The sequence below is a fragment of the Haematobia irritans genome, chromosome 1, assembly GCF_050003625.1.
Source record: "Haematobia irritans isolate KBUSLIRL chromosome 1, ASM5000362v1, whole genome shotgun sequence".
NCBI classification, from domain to species: Eukaryota; Metazoa; Arthropoda; class Insecta; order Diptera; family Muscidae; genus Haematobia; species Haematobia irritans.
In genome coordinates, this window is record NC_134397.1 from 260083997 (window position 1) to 260102086 (window position 18090).

The window sequence follows — 18090 nt, forward strand, 5'->3', positions numbered from 1 at the left end:
TTTAAAAAATTCACGCCCTAAATTTAATGAAAAAATTTCAAAGAAAAAATTTGTAAATTTTTTAATAAATATGTGCATGAATACCTTTATTAATATTATCACAAACAGAGAATGAGAATTCGATGAATGAGATCTGTATCCTAATTTTAATTTTATTGATCCTAGATTTAAAGCCAGAGAGGTCCCTAAAAATGTGTTTATTTTAAAGAAGCCGCATCTTTGGCTCGGAATCAATACCAAAATTCTTAAGGGAAGGTCAACATTTTTGGATTGTTTAAAATCCAAATTATAACGGATACTTCAAAGTAAAAAATGTTTTCTTAATCTAAAAAAAAAAAACAAATATGCTAAATCCTCAAAATAACTCTTAACCTATATTTGAGGCGTTTTTATCTTAAATCTAAAATATTTTAAAATATTTCAGTTAATTTAAGGACGATTTCTTTAAATCAAAAATGTGTTTCATTATTTTTTGCCTTAGTTCAAAGACAAACACACAAAAATGTTTTTCTGCCCAGCAAAAAAATTTGGATGTTCTTCCATAAGCACAACTTCCAGAAGATGCACTCTCAATGATGTTCTTTATTTTAACTACCCAAGAAGTTCTTTTAATTCAATTTTTTATAACTTGGTTTTTTTTTCATACTTTTAATAGGTAATTTTAAGTTTTTTTGTTTCAAATAGGTTAAAAACAGAGTAAGAATTCATAAAATGGTACAAATCGTTTAAATTTTGTCGAAAAAATGCTAAATCCAATCTGAAAAAATTGTGAATTTTCGAAAATATTTGTGGTCAAACGTTTCCGACAAGCATTCGAATCCATTAAAAATTATAAAAAATATTTATTTGACAAAATATCACAGAATTTGTTAATTTACTTCCAAAACATTGAATTCGGATCACACCTAAAGAAGTGATGCAAATTCAGTGCAACGGCTATTGAAATGGAGGACTTCATCATTCATCGCTTCTTCGTCAATTTTGCACCACTTCCGGATCAAAAAAGAACATTTTCATTACTTTTTTGGCAACGCTTTTTTTTGCTTAACAAAATTAATTGATCCAATTCATGTTTTAATTGAAATGTCTTCAATCACGAAAATGATAGTATCAATCACAGTTTTAATTGGACATAAAGAAAATATTTGATTAAACATTTAATTGATGTTGATTGCAAAAATCAATTATTTTTTTATTGAATCAATCAAAAATACAATTGATAGCGATTGCAAACATCAATTAATTTTTTAATTGATTCAATCATAAATTGCATTGATGTTGATTGGAAAACAGTTTTTCAATAGATTCAATTAATTATTTATTAATTAAATCAGTTAAACAATTAAATGAGGTTTGCAATCGACATGGATTTTGCATTATTTTAAAGAAATTTGTCATTAATATTTTGTAAATTACGCATCCTAAAGTTTAAGTTTAAGGGAGCCACCGTGGTGCAATGGTTAGCATGTCCGCCTTGCATACACAAGGTCGTGGGTTCGATTCCTGCTTCGACCGAACACCAAAAAGTTTTTCAGCTGTGGATTATCCCACCTCAGTAATGCTGGTGACATTTCTAAGGGTTTCAAAGCTTCTCTAAGTGGTTTCACTGCAATGTGGAAAGCCGTTCGGACTCGGCTATAAAAAGGAGGTCCCTTGTCATTGAGCTTAACATGGAATCGGGCAGCACTCAGTGATAAGAGAGAAGTTCACCAATGTGGTATCACAATGGACTGAATAGTCTAAGTGAGCCTGATACCTCGGGCTGCCATCTAACCTAACCTAACCTAAAGTTTAAGTTACGTAATATTTAATACCACGTGCTTTCCCTTTTTCTGCAGACTTATTTTAGAAGATTCTGTTTTTGCCAATAAATTTCTTTGGGTGTAAAATATTTCTATGCTTATGGGTATAAAAAATAATTTATAGTTATTTTTATTAAAGAATAATTTTATGTGTTATCCAGGGCAAATAACTAATAACATTTGTGTATATACCCGGTAGAGTTTGTCGCAAATCGCAAACAGCACCTCCAGAGGCGACAATTCCGTATTGGACAAATCTTTTGAATTTTTTATATTTTGTAAATTGTAGCAAAGGACCACCGCTATCACCACGGCAATTATCGCGTCCTGTTACCAGGTCTCCGGCGCATATATGTTTTGTTGCACTCAAGTCAATGGACAATTTCTGTTGACATGTGGACAAAGGCTGGTGCTCAACACGAGCTTTAAGTAAGATATCCGATCTGATTCCTAAATGGATGAATGGATCAAATTAGTGTAATTTAATTCAAAGTACATTCTTTTAAGTCTTTGTAACCTTACCATTCTCTGTGGCACCCCATCCGGCAATAAAGTACCCTTGTTGGTAATCCACTAGCATAGCATCTGGCGTTATGGGTAAGCATATGGGTTTTATGTGTTCTGTGTGAATGAATAGAAGGATACTTATTTTTTTTTTCATTATGTATGTTTGGTATTATTTTCTATACTTTTGAATTGCACCTTTCGATCCAATTTGATAAGAGCTAAATCATTTGTACGATGTCTTGTGCTATATTTGTGTTGGAATATTTCACTTATATTATAGTCTTCCACTGGAGGATTACAATCAATAGTAGATCCTCTCAAAACACAGTCCTTTGTTGTATTAAGATTATGTTCTCCCAGACGTACACCAATCCTTGAAAAATTTAACAAAATTAAAGAGAATTTATTATCTTTCAATTCTTCTTTTTTTAAATAAAGGGCTGCCAATATACATAACCTAACCTAAGCTAACAGGTTGGCTGATAAGTCCCCGGTCTGACACATAGATGGCGTCGCTAGTATTAAATGCATATTATTTTTATATAGTACCAACCTTCAAATGATTCGTGTCAAAATTTGACGTCTGTAAGTCAATTAGTTTGTGAGATAGAGCGTCTTTTGTTAAGCAACTTTTGTTATTGTAAAAAAAATGAAAAAAAGGATTTTCGTGTTTTGATAAAATACTGTTTTCTGAAGGGAAAAAATACGGAGGAAGCAAAAACTTGGCTTGATAATGAGTTTCCGGACTCTGCCCCAGGGAAATCAACAATAATTGATTGGTATGCAAAATTCAAGCGTGGTGAAATGAGCACGGAGGACGGTGAACTCAGTGGACGCCCGAAAGAGGTGGTTACCGACGAAAACGTCAAAAAATTCCACAAAATGAGTTTGAATGACCGTAAAATGAAGTTGATCGAGATATCAGAGACCTTAAAGATATCAAAGGAACGTGTTGATCATATCATTCATCAATATTAGGACATGCGGAAGCTCTGTGCAAAATGGGTGCCGCGCGAGCTCACATTTGACCAAAAACAAAAACGTGTTGATGATTCTGAGCGGTGTTTGCAGCTGTTAACTCGTAATACACCCGAGTTTTTCCGTCGATATGTGACAATGGATGAAACATGGCTCCATCACTACACTCCTGAGTCTAATCGACAGTCGGCTGAGTGGACAGCGACCGGTGAACCGTATCCGAAGCGTGGAAAGACTCAAAAGTCTGCTGGCAAAGTAATGGCCTCTGTTTTTTGGGATGCGCATGGAATAATTTTTATCGATTATCTTGAGAAGGGAAAAACCATCCACAGTGACTGTTATATGGCGTTATTGGAGCGTTTGAAGGTCGAAATCGCGGCAAAACGGCCCCATATGAAGAAGAAAAAAGTTTTGTTCCACCAAGACAACGTATCGTGACACAAGTCATTGAGAACGATGGCAAAAATTCATGAATTGGGCTTCGAATTGCTTCCCCACCCACCGTATTCTCCAGATCTGGCACCCAGCGACTTTTTCTTGTTCTCAGACTTAAAAAGGATGCTCGCAGGGAAAAAATTTGGCTGCAATGAAGAGGTGATCCCCGAAACTGAGGCCTATTTTGAGGCAAAACCGAAGGAGTACTACCAAAATGGTATCAAAAAATTGGAAGGTCGTTATAATCGTTGCATCGCTCTTGAAGGGAACTATGTTGAATAATAAAAACGAATTTTGACACGAATGTGTTTTTCTTTGTTAGCCCGGGAACTTATCAGCCAACCTGTTATAAATGGTGATACGGTCAAAATTTGGTCAAGGGAAAACGCGTGTAAATCGGTGAAATCGTTTATTTAGAAAATCAAATTAAATTTCTTTTTCAAGTTCAATTAGTATAAAATTCAGGAAAAATATTCAGTTAGGCTTTCGCTTTTCCAAATCCGAATTGCCGGGCCTCACGCTTGACATCTGCCATCAGATTTTGTACAGCCACCTTGTCCACCTTCTTCGCCGCAGAAGGCCAGTTTGCCTTGAACTGCTGCTCGTCCTTAGCAGGTTTTTTGGTCTTCTTTAGGTTCCGCTTGACAATAGCCCCGTATTTCTCAATTGGGCGGAGCTCTGGCGTGTTGGGAGGGTTCTTGTCCTGCACGTTGTTGGCGGAGTACCACTTTTTCCGTAATGGCAAGATGCCAAATCCGGCCAAAACAGTACGGAACAACCGTGTTTCTTCAGGAAAGGCAGCAGACGTTTATTCAAACACTCTTTCACGTAAATTTCTTGGTTGACAGTCGCGGAAGCAGGTACAGATGGCTTGCCAAACCAGATATTTTTTTGCGAACTTTGACAGTTTCATGTGCTTGAAAATATCTGCTACCTTTCCCCTTCCTTTTGCCGTATAAAACTCCTGTCCCGGAAGCTGCTTGTAGTCGGCTTTGACGTAGGTTTCGTCGTCCATTACCACGCAGTCAAACTTCGTCAACATCGTCGTGTACAGCCTCCGGGATCGTGCTTTGGCCGTCGTATTTTGTTTATCATCGCGATTTGGAGTCACTACCTTCTTGTAAGTCGATAGTCCGGCTCGTTTTTTGGCTCGATGCACGGTTGTAGACGATACACCCAGCTTATTTGCGGCATCTCGGAGAGAGAGGTTAGGGTTTCGCTTGAAACTACCGGCAACTCTCTTTGTCGTCTCAGCGGCTTCCGGTTTTCGATTTCCCCCCGATCCAGACTTCCTGCCTGTCGACAAACGTTCCCCAAACACTTTAATTACATTTGTAACGGTTGATTTGGCAACTTTTAGCGATTTTGCCAGCTTTGCGTGCGAGTAGCTCGGATTTTCGCGATGCGCGAGCAAAATTTTGATACGCTGCTCTTCTTGCTTGGACGGCATTTTGACAACTGAAGAGTGAATTCCAAAATCAAAATAGGAGCAACATTCTACACACACACACCTTCAAAATGAGGGGTGTTCAGGTTTTTTAAATGCAAAAGTGAAAGAAATACGTCAAGTTTATATTGACCAAATTTTGACCGTATCACCCGTTATACTTGTTTTTTTTCTGAATCTTACGACACGCTTCGTTAAGCAAACGTCGGGTAATCGTTTGTATGGGGTATCGTATATCAAAAACAAACAGCTGACACGCTACGCTACGCTTACGGGCCGTTTTTTGATGCATAGCCAGTCCACCTTATATTAAAATGTGGAATTTATATAATGGGACTTCATATAGACGATATTAATTTAATTCCAAAGTTAGTTTTGGGAAACTTTCCCTGAATCAGAGAGAAACTGGATCGTAATTGTTTTCTTTGAAAACTCTTCGTCGCATGACCGGTACTCAGATACATGAACCGATCCAGACCATCTTCGGCACACTTGTTTATGAACCCAAAATACCATTACATTTTGAATTTCCGCAATTCGGATATCTAGACGCTAAAGAAATCAAATCGGGCGATCGGACAATACAAACACACTTATTTATGAACCCAAATATTGAGTTTCAGGCAAATCGGATAAAAATTCGGATATCTCAAGAAATCAAATCAGGAGATCGGGCTATATGGGGGCTATACCAAACCATGGACCGATACACACTATATTCGGCTCGCTTATTTATGACTCAAAGTACCTTTAGATTTTCAATTTCAAACCACACACAAAAAATTTTTCTGATTCAATCACGAAATTAATTGATCCAATTAATTTTTAATTGAAATGTCTTCAATCACAGAAATTATAGTATCAATTAAAAAATTAATTGAAGGTCAATTAAAAAGTTAATTGATCCAATTAAAAAATTAATTGATACTATTATTTTTGTGATTCATTTTTGTTTCAATTAAAATTTTTTGTTGAATCAATTAAATTTTTAATTGAATATTTTTTAAAACTCAATTAAAATTTTAATTGGAATAATTTTCGTGAAATTTTTTTGTGTGCATAGACCGATACACACCATATTTGGCACACTTATTTATGGTCGCAAAATACCTCTAGATTTTGAATTTCAGGCAAATCGGATAAAAATTCGGATGAATAGACGCTCAAGAAGTCAAATCGGGAAATTCGGCACACTTATTTATGGACCCAAAATACCTCTAGATTTTTAATTTCAGGCATATCGGAGAAAACTTGCGCGGTCTAGAAGCCCAAAAATCAAAGCAAAGGGTATGGGGCTTCATGGGGGCTATATCAAAATGTGGATCGAATCACACCATATTCGGCACTTATTTACACAACCAAAATACCTCTAGAATTTGAAATTCAGGCATATGGGATAAATATTGGGATGTCTAGAAGCTAGACCCCAAATCAGGGGGTCGGTTTCTATGGGGGCTATATCAAAATCTGGACTTCGAACATGACCTACCTGACCTACCGATTTTATGCAAAATTTCAGCATGATAGCTTTATTATTGAAGACTGAAGGGTGATTACAACATACAAACAGACATGGTTATATCATCTAAGAATTTCTCCTTGATCAAGAATATATATATATATATATATATATATATATATATATATATATATATATATATATATATATATATATATATATATATATATATATATATATATATATATATATATATATATATATATATATATATATATATATATATATATATATATATATATATATATATATATATATATATATATATATATATATATAACGGGTGATTTGTTAAGAGCTTGATAACTTTTTTTTTTTAAAAAACGCATAAAATTTGCAAAATCTCATCGGTTCTTTATTTGAAACGTTAGATTGGTCCATGACATTTACTTTTTGAAGATAATTTCATTTAAATGTTGACCGCGGCTGCGTCTTAGGTGGTCCATTCGGAAAGTCCAATTTTGGGCAACTTTTTCGAGCATTTCGGCCGGAATAGCCCGAATTTCTTCGGAAATGTTGTCTTCCAAAGCTGGAATAGTTGCTGGCTTATTTCTGTAGACTTTAGACTTGACGTAGCCCCACAAAAAATAGTCTAAAGGCGTCAAATCGCATGATCTTGGTGGCCAACTTACCGGTCCATTTCTTGAGATAAATTGTTCTCCGAAGTTTTCCCTCAAAATGGCCATAGAATCGCGAGCTGTGTGGCATGTAGCGCCATCTTGTTGAAACCACATGTCAACCAAGTTCAGTTCTTCCATTTTTGGCAACAAAAAGTTTGTTAGCATCGAACGATAGCGATCGCCATTCACCGTAACGTTGCGTCCAACAGCATCTTTGAAAAAATACGGTCCAATGATTCCACCAGCGTACAAACCACACCAAACAGTGCATTTTTCGGGATGCATGGGCAGTTCTTGAACGGCTTCTGGTTGCTCTTCACTCCAAATGCGACAATTGTGCTTATTTACGTAGCCATTCAACCAGAAATGAGCCTCATCGCTGAACAAAATTTGTCGATAAAAAAGCGGATTTTCTGCCAACTTTTCTAGGGCCCATTCACTGAAAATTCGACGTTGTGGCTCGTTAGTAAGTCTATTCATGATGAAATGTCAAAGCATACTGAGCATCTTTCTCTTTGACACCATGTCTGAAATCCCACGTGATCTGTCAAATACTAATGCATGAAAATCCTAACCTCAAAAGAATCACCCTTTATATATATACACCCTCAAAAAAAAACGCTTCTTTAACATATGTCCCAAACATATTTTGCAGGAAGCACATATATTTTTGGATAATGCCGGAACATTATGATGTTTGGTTTATGTGAACATATAACATGTTGGGAGTACTTAGACCCAAACAATATTATATATTTAGCAACATTTCCTGTCAAACAAGATTGTGTTCTTACTCAAAGTAAATATTATTTGTCACAAGTTGTATATGAACATTAATATTTTTCCAAAGAATCACTTTATGTTTACATCCGAACAAATAATTTTTAAGCTTACACATGCGCTTTTTTACGAGTGAGTTATTTGTTACTTGTATTAAAAAAAATATTTGTTTCCACTCAAACTTTGTATTAATCAGGAGCAAAAACCCTCAAACAATAAATATTTCTGTCCAAGTATTAGACTATTCACTTTTAAGCAAAATAGTTTCTATATCCAAAATAAAAAAGGTTTAACGCCTAAAAACGTAATTTTTTAAAAGTTTATTTACAAATATTACTTTTCTTATATATAAATATTGTTTGTTTACATATCAAACTTATATTACTTGTTTCTAAAAAAATATGTAATAAGTTTTATATTAGGCCGGATTCACTGTGATGTTATTCTAATTAAATTTGTATGCAAATGAGTTAGGTATAGCAATTTGGTCATTGTTGATGGTAGTCTCCTCTGTTATATTGTATCTGCGGAGGAAAAAAAGTGATTAATATAAATTTTAAAACCACTTTCTCAGTCTTTGGATATAACCTATGGTATTTCTTCCGTATCTATAATTCTATAATACATTTCCAGAGACTGAGAAATAGACAATAGTCGTGAAATTGAGATTTGACAAAACGGTTTATTTAGAATATTTATTTATTAGAAACATGAATTTGGATTTGTGAATACTTTCGAACCGATATAAAATCGTTGTAAGGGTATGTGATTGTGTTGAAATATAATAATGAAAAATAATATAAAACATTACTAAGATACATAAATAAGAGTTTAAACATAGTGTTTTAGTACATACTTGGTTTGTGAATAAGTTTTAATCGATATGTAATCTGTTTGACAGAAAACAATGTATTGAGTACTAATTACGAATTCAATTAAAATAACACTAGAAATACGATTTCCAATAAGAGGTAGATTATGTTGAAATATAAAATGAAATTTATATTAAACATATAAGATACATAAATTGTTTATCATTATAGTGTTTTAAATACATAATGTATGTAAATAATTTTGAATCGATATGTAGTCTAGTTTAGGATTTGACACAAAAAACATATTGAGTAATAACGACTACTTCAAATCCAATTAATATATGTGTTTTGGCCATTTGTACATAAATATGAAGTATAACTTGAAGCGAGGGATTGAACCGTTACATAAAAAAATATTTCTTCAATTTCTACATTGTAGGCATAAAAATGACTATTAAATCCATGTGTTTTTATGCTCTGTACGCATAAAATATATTCTGGTAAGTAGCAAGTATTACAAACAAGAGCAAATTTAGGTACATCATCTTCATATATCCCAACTTGTACTACGACATTTTCTTTATACAAGACGTTATTTACATATATTTGACTCGATAATGAGATGGGAAAACTTATACCAAATCTGTTTGTAATGTCTGATAATGTATAGTTTGTAATTTTGCCTAAAACAGAAAATTTTTGATTGTGATCTTCATAGTTTATCAAAAAATTCGCCACTTTTAGTTGATATTTTGTAAATAAAGTTTTTATTAGATTAACGCGGTTGTTGCACGAGTTCGCAGATTTTTTAAAAGGTTGGTGAAATGCCTCAAATCTCATAGATGAAATATGTTTTAAAGGTCCAATCTGCTCTAGAACTCTCGGATAGTGGGTTAAATTATGAAACTTCGGTTTCAAATCAGTCTTAGACAGCTTTAGATACAAATTATTATGTTCCGATACTATTTCTGATAAAAGAGAATAAGAGCTAATCTGTAGGGAGTCTGAAATGCAACATAAACTTAAGATTTCTCTAAGAAGCAAGTAAAGATTCCATTCTTCACATTCCGACACAAGGTCCCCAACAAGCAAAGAGAAATTCATTGCAAGATGTTGCATTTCGGATGCTGACAACCTAAGTTTTGATTTAAGAAGTGCGTCTTTGCTTAAAATTGGTGGTTTATTTTCACATGCTGGCCCGTAGTTGAAAGTTAGAAGTCGATAATTAAATTGTTCTAAAGAAAAAAACTTATATTTAGTAATCAGTGCATTCAAAATAAAAATCATGTCGTAGTGGCAAACACCTTCTAAAAGATCGTGCATAACATCTACAGCAGGGTTGTCAACTACATGAAAATTCTTTAGATTATTCCACGGAGAGTTTTCTTTTACGCCAGTTAGTTTTGCATTTGACATCAAAATATCTTCTTCGTAATTTTCCCTATTGCGTAGTGATTCTATATCTTCTGCACACGAACTTTGTGTTGCACTACGATTCAATTTGCAGAATCTACAAAAAGAATTACTATTGAAGCTTTCTGAAAATCCTAAAATCGAATTCAACCCTAAATTGTCACCTAAGACCAAAACAGGTATTATTACAACTCTGGTGAATCCTCCTACTTCTTTCTGCAAACTGATTCCTCTTGTTTCAAGGATTTTGAGACAACTTATAAAAGGGTTTAATATGCGGCTATTTCCTAATAGTTTCCGATCCTCGGAAAAAAGTAACATTCCCGTAAAAATATTACAAAGCTTGGAAGCCATATAGTCTGGCAGACAAGCAAACTTAACATACACACCACAAACTTTCTGAATTCCTGAGTGGCTTCCTAATGGGTTGTTTGGCTCAAAATCATCCGAGAATACGTACATTGGCAAATATAATGTTTTTTCTGATGTAGGATATGAAGAGAGGATTCGGGCCCAGTGATTTGATTGAATATAATTAGATATTACTCCCTTATTTTTCTCTGCCCACAAATAGTTCATGTATGAAATAATTTGCTCAAGGAAACTAGTTTCTGAAAAAAGAACATTAAAAAATTTTAGCAAAGGAAAAATACCAACAACATAATTAATTTTTTTCAAAATAACTGAATTATCGAAGCCAATCTGTTCACATAGTTCCTGTTTAATAGTATTGTATTCAATATCAAAAAAATATCTGCTTTTCTGTAACTCCAAAAAAATTTTATATTCGGAATGACTATTTGTGGACTGAATAAGATTTTGTAACACATTTAATAAATTTAATTTTTGAGATTTTTCTCGCCAATCCGAATTTAAAAGTACTGAATAAATTTGAACTAAATGGGATTTAAAAAACGACAAAATTAAATTACAATTGGTCAATGCTGTGTTGCGTGGTATTTTTTCATTGCTATAAATTTTAAGAAAAATTTTCAGAAACTCTGTTCTTATTTTGTTGGTATCAAACACTTTGGGATTTTCGAGAAGATCTATAAATTCTGGTTCGTATGGAAGCAATTTATTTTCACAATATTCAAAACTGTTTTTAGACGAACATTCAGATTCAACATTATTGGTAAAAGAAATGTGAGTTTTCAAATGGTATCGAAAAGATTCGATATGGGTATATTTTCTATTGCAAAAATTACAACTAAAAGTGGTACTTTTTTTGTGAGTTTGTTTATAATGCCTTATAATATTGTTAACAGTTAAGAATGTATTATCACATATATTGCAAATAAATGCCATGGTAAGATTCAATCTGCTTCAAGTTATGTATAAAATCATATGTTAAAAACGCAACTTAGTGTATGAACATATAAAAAAAATGTACACGAATATTGTAATAAAAGATGGGTAAAAATCAGATGCGTAAGTCGTTAACTAAAGATTCCACGTGTGGAACCTTAGCCTCGGGAAGTGGAATTTTAAATATGGCTAATTGAATGAATTGCCAAACATGCACACAAATCCGTGGGTACGACACGTTTATTCCCATTAAAAACATAAATGCTGTATTTAAAGCTTCCAAGATGTCGCAAGTTTTATAAACATAGCCTGCTATGCTGAAGTCGGCGTATATTAATTCATTCTTATTTCGTATAAATTTTATTTGTAGATCGCTGGCTTCCGGGTCTTCCTTTAGATCTGTTAGAGACTATCATTTTTTATTATTAGAAAATGTATATATTTTTTTGTTTGATTGTAGAAAATAATGTGTCAATGGCAATAAAAGGTGGCCATCACACTCTTTTATTACAAAATACGAAGTAAATAAATTTTATAAGCTTTATTAAACTGAAAACATATTGTAAGCAAAGATTTGATGTCTCAAAAATACGAACTAACGTCAACTTCGTCAACGTCAACTAATTATTCAAAAAAATTCTCTAAATTTATTTTTTGAAATGTGCTGTTAGTATCGTGACTATAAATCTAAAACGGAAATGTGCTTCAACATTTTATTTTAAAAACGATTTGTACTTGAAACATATCATTATTTTATTTGAAACCAAGTCTCAAATACCGTGTATGAAGAAAAAAGGCTAAAAAAATTAATAAATTAATTTTTTTTCCAAGAGACAAATACGCAAATTTTAATTACAATAGAATTCTGTCTTAAAGGTATCCTTATTTCAATTCTCCGTTTCTTTAGCTCGTAATGAATACTAAATTCATTCGTGTAAAGACAAAATCTTTGGAGCAAATCATGCTTATTTCACTGTGCTGTCTGTAACTCCGTAACTTTTTTCAGTGTATGAGATTATCAAGATCGGTTTTTTCAAATTGGGTATAAATAAACCCAAAAATTATTATATCTATAAAATCAGTTCATAGTAACAATACCCGGGTTAACTACTACCGAAAATGTTCTTTGCATATTTTTAATTGTGTTTTTTATTGAGAAGGAAAAACTACTCAAAATTATAGTCTAAGTTAGATTTTATGTTAAGGCACCGATCTCATCCGCAATTTTAAAAAGATACGGGATAGAAATTTACGGAAACTATTACACACAACATGGAAAAGAGTCAGCACAAAATCCTTTGTGAAAATAATTATTTTGAAATTGTTTTTACCTTATATTCTTTTATGAACCGCATCTGAATTTCATTTTTTGTTGCATTGCGTCCACTAGACTCGCTTCTTTTTCCCGAATGTGGTAAAATGTATGGCACCAAAAGAAGGCTCAGTTGTGCCTTATATCCTGCAAAAAGGATAAGTTTAATATCAGACACTATATAAAGTTTTGTCGGATATTTCATACTTTCGTTGGAAGCTTCATCTATATCGGATAGAAGTTTAAGGGAATGGTTGTCACGCAGCGATCTAGCCCTTTTCACAATTTCTTTGTAAATTAAAATCCAATTATCCGCTTGTTTGTGGGATGGGTGCATTATACCAACATCAATAGCAACTAACTCAACTCCTCTCTCATCACTTAACCCAGCATATTTTTTTATGTAGTCGTGAGTGGAAATGGAACTTTGCAGTTCCTCCATACGAAATTTGTGCGTTTCTGACCACTTGCACAGGACTAAAGCCCAGTCGGATGAATTTTTTTCTAAAAACTCAATGCTATCGACTAATTCATCTGTATCTAAAAAACAAGATATATATGATAAATATGTTAGTATCATATAAATTAATTCATATATAATATATTATATACAGTGCTGTTCAAAACAACAAAAACTATATCGCCTGTTGAAAATATAAATTTTAAAACAAAGGCTTTAACGCAATATTCATGACAAAGTATGTTTTATAACTAAGTAAATTTTATAGCACATACTCATTAAACTCAAAATCTACTAAAAGTAGATTTCAAATCTCTTTTATAAGGCAAATGACATTTGAAATCTACGTAAAGTGAATTTTGGAAGTATAATGTGAATGAGGTATTACAGATTTTAGGGGTTAGAAGTGCAATATTTTTCATACTTTGTAAATAATATAATTTATAATTGTTTAAAAATCAGAATCCTACTCTCTTCAAAACAGTTTTAACTAATATTAAATGTCATATATTAAAAATAGTTTACGTGCTTGTTACTTTTTACTATAAATGTAAAAATTGGTATTATATCCATGCTGTTTGTTTTCTTCTTAAACGATCTTCTATGGGATAACATCCTATTGCTCTTTCAGCTTCACATAGATTATTTATTACAATTTTTTCCTTTTACAATTTTCCAAAGTTTCCATAGAATTTAAGTCAGAAAACAAGGTATCATGGTTTTCCAAATTTCGTTGTTGTACTACGCTTGCGTTAAAATCGGCGATAATCTGCTTTTTTAATGCGTTAATTGAACGCATTACCTCCATTTTATCAAATTATTCCAGAATAGAGCATAAAGGCAGTTTATAACAAAATTTTGCAATGAACAAACACATTTTTAACAAAAAGGAAAGTAATTGAAAATAGTTGCGTTTTAAATGAAAAAATATTTAAGTTTTTCAATCAACATCAATTAAATTTTCTGTTGAAACAATTAATTTTTAGTCAAGTATTTTTTTATGTCCTATTAAAACTGTGATACACATTGATTGAATATATTATCAATTATTTCGATGAATAAATTTCGTGATTCTGTGTGTACTTAAAATAAACTTACCAGGTAATGGATGACCTTTTCTTTTTGAAGCTGTTTTCCCTCTCCTTACAATTTGTCCTTGAAGGCTCAAAAGAGTACGTTTGTTGTTGTAACAGCTCCACAACTTACCCCTTGCAATGCATCCTTTGATTGATGGTATATAATATGCCGATACCACTTCCGTCGGAAAAATGGATATAATGGACTCGGCTAGACTGTGGAAATCGACTTTATTTATTCTGCAAATGTGTATTACGTTAATAAATTATAAGATGATGTTTTTAAATTAAATTTAGTTTCACTTCAAAATCTGGCTGATTTTGAAGTAAATTGAATTCGATGTTGACAAAATTGTCTGCAGATATAAAATATTCACAAAATTTTCTAGGGAAATAAAATTTTCACAAAATTTCTATCGATATAAAATTTTCACAAAATTTTCTATCGAAATAAAATTTTGACAGTTTTCAATGGAAATAAAATTTTCACAAAATTTTATATCGAAATAAAATTTTGACAAAATTTTCAATGGAAATAAAATTTTGTGAAAATTTTAAAATAAAATTTTCACAAAATTTTCTATGGAAATAAAATTTTCACAAAATTTTCAATGGAAATAAAAAATCAAGTATTTGAAGATTACAATACTTACATTTTACCAGGGTTATCTTTAAGGCACTCGTCAATAATCGCTTTGGCGATTTTTACTCTATCTCTATTTTCGAGTGAATTGCCCAACGCATATTTTTTAAGAATGGGAGATATGGCTGGCAGTCTTCTTATTGATGTGGTATTTGGAATAGTTGTCCAATTGAGGTCATCGTTTATGTCGGAGGTCAGTGATTCAGTGGATTCAGAGGTAGATGATTTGGCAGTTGAAGCTGGACTTTCTATATAATTACCAAACTTTTAAAGGAGGAAATGGATATATACCAGAAGTATCTATACCTTTCAGTTTTATTACCACTTGAAAGCTGGGCATATTATAAAACTGTTGAACTATATTCTTAAATATGCCTTGGCTCACAACAGCCCCATTGACATAAAGCACAAAATCTGCACTCTGTGTGGTACGAAATTCTTTAGCAGCTAAAATCATATTAAATTCTTATTACATATTTACAAACATTTGGATTGTAAATACAGATTAACTACGCCCAACTTCATCCGTTTAACAAATAGAAAAAAACTCAGTTTTTTGAATTGATTTTCAATGTGTGGTACTATTTAGAAGTAATTTACAATTTTACTACAAATTACCATGATTTAATTAGATTTTCATGAAATTTGAATTTATTCGAAATTTTATAGAAAATATGTATATACCTAGACCTCACTATGCGTCCAAGATACGTTCAAAAACACGATGCAAACTGAAACGACGCAAAGTGAATAATGAGTTTCTATGGCAACCCATGATTGGAGACAGATAACAACGCAACTTCAAAAATCTAACGACGCAAAGAGAAAACTAATACTATTTCAGCATCGACGCAACTTCGAAATAACTCAAAACGACTCAAAGCAAGGTCTAGGTGTATCGAATTTTCATAAACAATTTGTATTAGTTCCAATTAAAAATAAAAATAATCAATTTATCAACTTTTTATGAAAAATTTGAATATATTCTATAAATTTCGAATTTCTTCCTATCAAAATCGATACAAATTGATCTTATGTTCAAAAAAAATTTCTGGAGCAAATTTCTTCTCACCTTCGCTTATGAACTGCTCGTACTCGCATTGTTCTGTTATTTTTACGAATAGCTTTTCGTCCCCAAAAATTGTTTGGATAAACATTTTGGCCTTATGTTCCTTCTTAAATGCGTCTAAGAAGTAAAAAAGGAAACAATGAATGTCACCTAATCTAACCCAACCTAAATGTGGTTATTAAGTTCGAGTTTAGCCGCTAAAATCGTCAGTTTTTCACGATTACTTTTCTTCAATAATCCATTCTGAAGAACACAAACTTTATTAATATTTGTTTTAGGCTATTCCCCATTAGGTTATAATGAAATCTGAAACAAAACTGTATAATTTGTATGCCTTTTTTTAATTTTTTCATTTAATGTTTATCTATTTTATTTATTTATTTATAACTTTATGGTAAATAGCCCAAAGCAAATTTTCACAAAGTTTGTATTCCTTAATATGGATTATAAAAGAAAAGTAATCGTGGCAAAATGACAATACCAGCGGCTAAACTCAAACCTTTAGATTCAAAGTCTTTTCTCTTATTAAAGCCTAGTACTAAGATCACGTGTTCATTCGAAAAACCGTTGATGATGCAACTCTGCAATTTTCACGCGGCAAAAAATGGCTTTCATATTATTTCTAACAAATAAGATAAGAAATTCGTTTTTCGTAGAACTTAACTTAGTACTAAGCCTAAATTAAGAAAATTAATCACTTAAATACATTGAACAATGTGATGAAGATAGCCACCACGTGAATACTATACAATGCCGGTTTCAAATAAATCATGTATCCACACGTAGGCTATTTCATCAATTTGTTTTCCAATTTTAACACAACACAAATTTACCGTTGTAAAATTGGGTATTAAGTTCGAGTTTAGCCGCTAATATCGTTTTTTTTTATCACGATTACTTTTCTTTAATAATTCATTTTAGGGAATACAAACTTTGCGAAAATCTGCTTGGCGCTATTTCCAATCAAAATTTGAAAAAAGATGTATAATGTAATGCCATTTTTACTGATTTAGTTTTCATTTTATAGTCTAAACTCGAACTTAGTACTCACCTTAAATAAGTTTTTAAGCGGAATTAATTTTCCTTTTTTATTTTTTAATCTTGCGTTAAACTTTTAGCGCGATAATGCGATCTTAATACCCGCCTTTAAGGTTGGTATTAAGTTGGAGTTTAGCCGCTAAAATCGTCATTTTTCAACGATTACTTTTCTTTATTAATCCATCTTAAAGAATACAACATTTGCCTTGGGCTATTCCCAATCAAATTTTAATAAAATTTGCAACAAATATGTATAATATTATGCCTTTTTAAACTGAAATAAATCAGTAAAAAAGACATAAAATTATACATATTTGTTACAAATTTTATTAAAATTTGATTTGGAATAGCCCAAAGCAAATTTTCACAAAGATTGTATTTCTTGAAAGAAATCGAGAAAAAAATGACGATTTTAGCGGCTAAACTTCAACTTAATACTCACCTTTAAGCATTGTTTCGACAGAAAAATATATTAAAAACACTCAATACTTACATATATTTTATGCTCTGCCGACTTCTTTAAACAATTTCTTGAAACACAGCTTCTTATTTTCTTTTTTCCCGAGGCACAACTTTATTTCTTAACAGCACACTTTGAAATGAGAAAATGCATGCAACACTGACCACAGCCAACACTCGCACATCAGTGGTGGCAAATCAAAACGTTACTAGGGTACAAAATTCGCTTTTTCGTACTATGTTCGGTTCTTTCATCAAAACACTAAAATAAAAGTACAAATATATTTATGAAGTCGAATATATTTTGATCAAGCCTTACCAAATAATGGATGGAAAAGATCCAATGAATTGATTGCAAGTAATTTTATATTTCTAAATTAATTAATTACGAATGTAACCGTAAAACAAG

The 18090-nt window shown here is 32.1% G+C and overlaps 2 protein-coding genes across 4 annotated transcripts in view; both read right to left on the reverse strand.

The window, feature by feature from the left end:
• Nucleotides 1–1900: 1900 nt before the first annotated feature.
• Nucleotides 1901–18090, reverse strand: part of LOC142235972 (ovochymase-like) — a 56328-nt gene continuing 40138 nt past the window's right edge. Inside the window, exons 14-16 of the mRNA XM_075307224.1 lie at nucleotides 2492–2682; nucleotides 2325–2423; nucleotides 1901–2252 (exon numbers count right to left, since the gene is read on the reverse strand). Of these exons, the coding sequence (XP_075163339.1) occupies nucleotides 1936–2252; nucleotides 2325–2423; nucleotides 2492–2682 (607 nt within the window). The 3' untranslated portion in view covers nucleotides 1901–1935. The remainder of the gene's footprint in view (nucleotides 2253–2324; nucleotides 2424–2491; nucleotides 2683–18090) is intronic.
• On the reverse strand, nucleotides 8394–17872 carry LOC142221262 (uncharacterized). Of its 3 annotated transcripts, none has more exons than XM_075290939.1 (8): nucleotides 17716–17872; nucleotides 16188–16301; nucleotides 15422–15562; nucleotides 15126–15363; nucleotides 14495–14712; nucleotides 13144–13476; nucleotides 12956–13083; nucleotides 8394–8612 (listed from the first exon to the last, which is right to left on the reverse strand). In XM_075290939.1, the coding sequence occupies exons 2-8, from the start codon at nucleotides 16270–16272 to the stop codon at nucleotides 8577–8579; spliced, it is 1179 nt and encodes a 392-aa protein (XP_075147054.1). In that variant the 5' UTR covers nucleotides 16273–16301; nucleotides 17716–17872; the 3' UTR covers nucleotides 8394–8576. The 3 variants fall into 3 exon arrangements, with proteins under 3 accessions (XP_075147054.1, XP_075147039.1, XP_075147046.1); XM_075290924.1 differs by having other exon boundaries at nucleotides 8394–12033; XM_075290931.1 differs by lacking the exon at nucleotides 16188–16301 and having other exon boundaries at nucleotides 8394–12033; nucleotides 17716–17847.